The sequence below is a fragment of the Populus euphratica genome, unplaced genomic scaffold, assembly GCF_000495115.2.
Source record: "Populus euphratica unplaced genomic scaffold, PopEup_1.0 scaffold106.1, whole genome shotgun sequence".
Classification (NCBI taxonomy): Eukaryota; Viridiplantae; Streptophyta; class Magnoliopsida; order Malpighiales; family Salicaceae; genus Populus; species Populus euphratica.
Window position 1 is genome coordinate 462,585 of NW_011499991.1, and position 7,458 is coordinate 470,042.

At 30.3% G+C, this 7,458-nt stretch overlaps 1 protein-coding gene across 6 annotated transcripts in view; it reads right to left on the reverse strand.

Moving 5' to 3' along the window:
• The window catches only part of LOC105140384 (ELMO/CED-12 family protein), a 5,148-nt gene extending 1,340 nt beyond the window's left edge, over positions 1 to 3,808 (reverse strand). For 2 of the 6 annotated variants that reach the window (XM_011047187.1, XM_011047185.1), the window contains exons 1-7: positions 3,272 to 3,693; positions 2,530 to 2,632; positions 1,512 to 1,615; positions 1,071 to 1,139; positions 774 to 889; positions 557 to 611; positions 279 to 399 (exon numbers count right to left, since the gene is read on the reverse strand). In XM_011047187.1, coding sequence (XP_011045489.1) covers positions 279 to 399; positions 557 to 611; positions 774 to 889; positions 1,071 to 1,139; positions 1,512 to 1,615; positions 2,530 to 2,632; positions 3,272 to 3,325 — 622 coding nt within the window. In that variant the 5' untranslated portion in view covers positions 3,326 to 3,693. Of the gene's footprint in view, positions 1 to 278; positions 400 to 556; positions 612 to 773; positions 890 to 1,070; positions 1,140 to 1,511; positions 1,616 to 2,529; positions 2,633 to 3,216; positions 3,695 to 3,747 lie in introns of those variants that run through there. The other 4 variants (XM_011047190.1, XM_011047186.1, XM_011047189.1 and 1 more) reach the window with 4 other exon arrangements.
• Between the last annotated feature and the right edge of the window lie 3,650 nt (positions 3,809 to 7,458).

A 7,458-nucleotide genomic window follows, 5' to 3' on the forward strand; every position in this document is an offset into this window, starting at 1 on the left:
GCGAAGAAGGGGGGAGGGGGGGGGGGGGGATAAGAGATTAGAAGAGAATGAAATGAAAAGGTGTTCCTAGATCCCACAGTGAAACAAAGCTCGGGAAAAGTAAGGTTACACGAAAGCTGTAAAAAATGTGTCAATTCTCGCATGACTTATAAATATAAAATATTTTACCTTCACTTGATAGTCAAAACCTATGCAGCAGTTTTTACTTTTTCTGTTTTTGGTTAATACTGAAGAAAAAAAATCACATTTGCAAATGATAACTGAACATTTCTGCATACCTGACCGTAAATCCAACATCTGGATCAACATAAAAGAAACATTAATGCCAGCAACAGCAAATGGGTATTCCCAAGTAGCTCGCTGCCCACCCTGCTTGAACAATAACCTATGAAAAGATGCCTTCATTTTGTATTTTCATAATCAGTAAAAATCCCAGCTCACTCTGTGCAAATTCATACTTTAGGGAGACTGGAACGAAGAGAAGCATGAACAGGCTCTGATAGGAATAAATAAAGCAATGTTTGCCAAAGTTTTGGCAGTAGCTTGAAAGTCATACCGGATAAGTCCTTGAAAAAAACAGCAAGTTCTCAAGAGAAATGAAACCACAGCCCCTAAGGAAAAAGTTGGAAAAGATGAGAGGCATGAACAATAGTTCGAGGATTTCTAAATGAAATTATAGATTAAACCTCTATATTGATTCAGTTCTTTCTACATGACAGAATTCACTCCTTATCAGCAAAGGACATGAAAAGATGCCACTGAAAAAACTTTACCTGAAGTCAGTTGATGGATTAGCACCTTGCCACCCCATGTCTTTCCACTGCTCAGAGATCAAGCCTTTCAGAGGAATATCTGGAAAAGCTGCATTCCACAATGATCTGAGAGCTTCCTGACAATGACAAAGGATAATGAGATCTTGTAGTTATAATATCAAAGATTAATGATGGTGACATGCATGAAAGATAATAGTGTATGATCACCAAGTAATAGCTTATGTATGACAAAACCAAAGTCAAAGATAAGTTCAAGAAAAATGTTTTGGCAGAAATCATATCATATCAAGAAAGTACTTGATGATCAGGGCGTGTCTCGTCGAAAGGTGTTCTCATTCGTTCTTGAAGTTTTTGCAGTTTTCGTTCCTGGTAAGAATTAAAGAATAAATTACAAGTTTAGCGAAGATGAGCATGGCATTTTAAAATCATATTTAAGAATATCATTGCATAACCATCCTGCAACAATCACAAATTTAAATTTTGAAAATTGCAAAATAAATTCCCTGAACTGAAGCCCTAGAGCAAAAGGCAATGGCTGGGACTATTGGTAACTTTGAGGAACCACCTAACTGCGACAGTTGGTGCCACTACATGAATTCCACAATCAATTTTGACTACATAAACATGCTGACACACACAGAACTTAGAAGTATGTGGGGGTTGTGTAAGTGTGTGTCCATCCTTCTATACAGGATTAGAGAGAAAAGGCTCATTTCTTTACTTAATACTTCTACTTACCAAATGAGGAGTCAAGCAGAAGTCAAGAATTTTGTCGTTGCGTTTATATGGTGAGCGAGTAAAGAGCCCTGCTATCCATGAACGTGGTCCAACCATAGCATTAGCTACAACCATCAGGAACTGATCAGCGAAAATCAAAAAAGTATCCAATGAAATGTTTCAAGCTGGAAGAATCATATGGTAATGTTGGGCAGTCTTATAGATATGACACTGACTTGTATAACACATCATACATCCATGTTATAAAGCTATGGTAGTATTAGTCCCTAGATTCTAAGATAGGGGACATGAGTATGAAAGAAGGAATGTAATTCGGATTAACATAATGCTTCCAACAACAAAATGCAAAGCAACTTCAGTGCAAAGAAAATACATGTTTTCACATCATGAAGTTGAGATTGTATCATGAAGAATGCTAAAACCGCTAGCCATGGTAAACGCAAATGGATATTGCCTTCTGACATGAATGAAAGAAAGCTAGATAAGGCACCTATCCTTTCCCAGAAAACTGAAACTTAGACAATGAAAAAACAGAACACTCTTTAATCCAAAAAGGTTTAAGCATTAAAATATTATTTATCTACTAACCTACAAACTATGATATTGTAGTCAAATATTTTCAGCAGCTTGCTAAGAGACCTAAGATGTCTGATAAAACATTTATGGAGCATAATGTAATATGACAGAAGAAGAGAATGGTGCCAGTTTTGTTCTTGCATATTGCATCATGCTGAACTCCACATTGCCAAATGTGCTCTGTGAGATTGAGAATTCAAGGCAGTGCCAGTAATTTTTGGAGAAAAGAGCCCTTCCTAGTTGTTAAGCTATGTAAAGGTAATCATTATCAGCCCAGAGAATAACAAATTAATTGAATTGAAATACAGCACAATAATAATGTTGTGAATGTTCATACATAAAAATTAACCTGGCATATGACAGCACAAACTAAAACTAGCGAATTGTTTAGATATAGCAACAACGGTGAGTATTCAGAAGAGAGTAAAGAAACTGTACTCACCAAAACATTGAGTTAACTGCGAAATAACGTGAGTGGAATTATGTGACCATTCCAACTCTTCACTACTCTTCTTTCGTTTCCAATAAACATCATCCTCATCAACCTAAATTTCATATTGAAAATGCGTTTCAGTATCAAATATATGGTATGGATCATACACATCAGTGAGTTTCCAAAACAATAACAAAATCAAACTCTCTATGTTCAGGATTTAACTGTCTGATTTTCTTCACAAATTCAAGAGACGGGTATTATCAAACAAATGTATTCAATGCAGAGCATAGAGACACTCCTCAAACAGGCTACGAAGTGAAGATAAGCTCACAAACATAAAAGAGAGCTTCAACTCACGAAAATAAGGTTTTGAAATTCAAAATTCTACATTCTTGAGAGGACACATGCTATCTTGATGTCAACACAGGAACTCAGAGTCTAATTACAAATAGTTAATTCACTTATAGATGCAAACGAAAGGCATATGGCGCATTGTTAGTAGACTCTTGATATCAATTAAGAATTCTAAAAAAGACTAAAAAAAATGTCTTGCGACTAAAATGGATATGCAGGAAGTAATCAATGGCATAAAAAAAAAAAAAAGACTCCAATTATGACAAAGTAGTTCTTCAATCAGCTGCAACAGGCATTACAAAATACCACCCAAAAACAAAAAAAAAAACAAATCTTTACCAAATGGGCATTTCCTAAAGTCTCTAAAATATCAAACAGAAGTGAGGATTTTTACTCTGTGACGAGAAGAACAAGAGGGAAAGCATTGTCTACTCTTTCTCAATCTCATGAGGAGACCATAAAAATTAAAGCTTTAGTTCTTTACTCTTTTTAACCAAAAGCAAGAGGCCAAGAGACAAAAAAAGAGAAGGCATTGAAAAAAAAAAGTGACATGATTGCAACCAAACCATTCTCTCCTCATAATATTCAACCACACATCATTTTCTCTCATTAAGTCGAGGAATGCAATGATGGTATAAACACAGAGATGCTCAGAAGCTAACTTTTTGGACAGGCAGAGATTTAACAAGCGCAATTAATGGGATCTTTATGCATCAACTTTTGCAATACAAAAAAGTTTGAAACTTTGTAAAAAGTGGTGGCATGTGTCTCTGTATATGCAATAAAAACAGCAAACTAGACAAATTTTGCATATCCCCAACAAAACAAATAAGCACACAAAGCTATGAAGACAATAAAAAAGGATCACACCTTTTATGGGGTTTGAGAGGATGGCATTGTGGTGGTGGTGGTGGTGGTGGTGGTGGTGGTGGTGGTGGTGGTGGTGGTGGTGGTGGTGGTGGTGGTGGTGGTGGTGGTGGTGGTGGTGGTGGTGGTGGTGGTGGTGGTGGTGGTGGTGGTGGTGGTGTAAAGATGTCCACAGAAGGGAGGTCAAGGGGAGACAAAAACTTGATTTTTGAATGAAGGGAAGGAGATAGAAAGAGAAGATAGAGAATGGCATTCTGTTTCGGATGGATTTTGGGATTCAAACAAAGTAATGTTTTTTAGGAAAGAGTCATTTGAGGGTTGTTTTGTCAGTGCATCACTGCATTGTCTGTCTTTGGCATTGTGAACCAGCCAATTTCCTACAAACTTGGCTACATCGTAGGCCTCCGGTCTTTCTGTCTGGCTTTATTCCTTATTGGTTGGACGTGGTTTTGGAACTTCAACTTTCCTCTAGGTTTTCATTAGGCTTAAACTTTAGTTGATTACAACTTAATTACAAGTCTAATCATGTCTCACTACACAAGTTTGATCATGTTAATGGTGAAAAAAAAAAGCAGACAGAGTCCAAAGGTATAGTTTATTTTTGCATTTGGAACTGGATTTAGATGCATTTTAAAAGTATATTATGTTTGAGAAGTTCTTAAATTAATATTTTAGTATTTTTTATGATTTTAATGTTAGATGTTAAAAATAAAATAAAAAAATTTTTAAATAAAAAAATTTAAAAAAACAATACATACTATAATATGATAACACATACTAGGACGCAGTTATCTTTTATATACAAATTTACAGGTGTTAAATTCCACTAGATATGTTATTCACGGTAAAAACCAAGAAAACTTTTTTTATATAAAAATAAGTGCTACACTAAAAAGAATCTAAGCCTCGAATCATTGGTTTAAGTGACAATTTATATAATATAAAAAAATAACAATAATAAATAAATTAACAAAAAAATAAAAAAAAATCATATCTAAATCTATTCAGATTATCAAACAACTCAATATTAAACTAATACTAGAAAAATCATAAAAAATAAAAAGGTAAAAGCTTCAAGGAAAACAAATCAGCTTAAAAGGGAGGAAAAACTCAAAAAAACTTAGGGCAAACCTTATAAGCCTGATCTAATTTTAAGATCATGCAACTTATTGAATTATAGATCTAAATTTGATTCAAAAACTTAATTATTAACCAATTTAATTTTAAATGGTGAAATTGTTGAAAAATATTAATAAAGAAATTTGCAAGAGCAAAAACAAAAGGATAAAATTTGAGAGAAAAATAGTTAAGGATGATGAAATTTGAAAAAAAAAATAACCCCAAACAAAATATATTGCAATAAAAAAATGGATACCCAATTTAAAAAGTTAAGAAATCATAGGAGATGCAATTAAAAAACATTTGTAATTTGATAAATTATTTATAGATTGAAAAATGATATGGGGTGAAATTGAAAAAATAATTATAAATGGCTAAACCAATAAAATCATATCCAAAATATAAGAAAAAAAACCCCAAAAAATAGCTTAAAAATAAACTCAAAAAAAAGGGAAAAGAAACCAAATAAATCCGGAAGAACCTCTTAAACCTACTCTAATCTCTAAAACTTGCAATTTGTAAAATTTTGGACATATATTTGATCAAGAAACTTAACTTTCAAGATATTTAATTTTGAAGAATGAAATCATATAAAAATATTAATAAAAAAAAATAAAATTATATAAAAATATTAATAAAAAACTTGTAAAAAAACAAGAAGAAAAAGAATGAGAAAAAACAATTGATAGAAAAAAACTTGAGGAGGATGAAATTTGAAAAAATAATAATTAAAAATGATCCTAAACAAAATAAATTATAATGAAAAGAATAAAAACCAAATTTTAGAGATTAAAAAATTATAAGAAATGAAATTGAAAAATATTTATAATTTAAAATATTATTTATAGATTAAAAAAATAATGGAATGAAATAGAAAGAAATTGTTAAGGGTTAATCCAATAGAATCAAAAAGCAAAAACTAGCAAAAGAAACCCCAAAAGAAAAAGGATAAAAAAATAAGAAAATATCAATTTAGACAAAAGGAAAAAGAAAGCATGCAAATTTGGAAAACCTTTTAAACCTGTTCTAATATCTAAAAATCAAACCTGTGAAATTTATTACCCAGATTTAATCAAAAAGCCTAAAAGAAGAAGGATAAAAAAAAATCAATATAGAAAAAAAAACCACGCAAACTCAAAAAACTTTTTAAATGTGTTCTAATATCTAAAAATCACAATTTATGAAATCTTTGACCCGGATTCAATCAAAAAAACCTAATTTCTTGACCACTTCAATAAAAAATAGTGAGGATAAGATTTAATAGAAAAAACTCAATGAGGATGCAATTTTAAAAAACAAATGATGCCAAATAAAATAAATAGTAATTAAAAGAATGAATATTAAATTTTAAAAATGAAAAACATCTAGAGGTAAAATTAAAAAATATTTGTAAAAACCAAGTAAATCTAAACTAATATCTTAAATCTGGTCAAATTTAAAAAATTTATAACTCGTGCAACCCTGGATTCGGATCCAATCAAAAAATTTATTATGCTCCAATATAAAAATATAAATTTTAAAAACTTTTCAGAGCAAAAAGAAATTAGTAATTAAAAGAATATGAATTAAATTTGATAGAAAAAAAACAAAGGAGAGAAGAATTGTAAAATAAAATTATTTTATAATTTATTAAATTTTATAGGAAATACAAAAAGCAAATAAGAGTGAAATCGTAATATAAAATCAATTAAAAAATTAGTTACCAGTAAAAAAAAAGAAAACAAAAAGATTAAAACCAAATTTAATAAATTATTCAAGATAAAAAATATCATAATAAAAATAAAATGGATAAAATATAAAGAATCAAAAAATTAAAGAGTTGTTCTTAAATTTTAAAAAAATTAATACAAGAATCAAGATAGAAATAAAGAGAAGAAGTGGGAAAGAAATAATTGTTAATGACAAACCATCATGAATCTTGGCATATGCACTTTCTTATTTGGTTTGAGATGCTAAGGCTTTTTAAATATTGTCTTGGAAGATGAAGTTTAGTAGTTAGACAACCACTGTACTACCAAGTTTTTTTTAATTATATTTAATAAATTTAATTTATAAAAATATATTTGAACATCCTTGAGAATTACAATAAAAACAATGCAAAATAATTTGTTTTTAAAAAAAAGCCTTTGAATTTTCAATTGGTTTTGTCTTCAAGGACATCAAAATAATTAAACTATTTAAAAAAAATAAAAATACAAAATTTTCCTTGAGTAGTAGATATCAAATTATTTTATTCTAGTATTAAATTAATAATTTTATTATACTAAACAAAATAAAATTATTAATTTAACCTCATAAAATTATAAAACAAAATAGTTATATCATGATGATAAAAAGACAATTATCTTAGCCTAAATTTTAGTGCATTGCCTTTTTCTAAGAGCAAATTTATAATTATACTATTATAATAATAATAAATAGTAATTTGTATCTTTATACACATATAATTTCCTTATAGTAATTAGTTTTTTTCTGTTAATTGAGGCATATCAATTGTTGAAGTAAACTCAATCCAGAAGGTCAAGGAAGGCAGCCACCAGCCGCTAACCGACCAGCCGCCAGCCGCTTTCACACCGTCGGCCACAACCGCCTTCA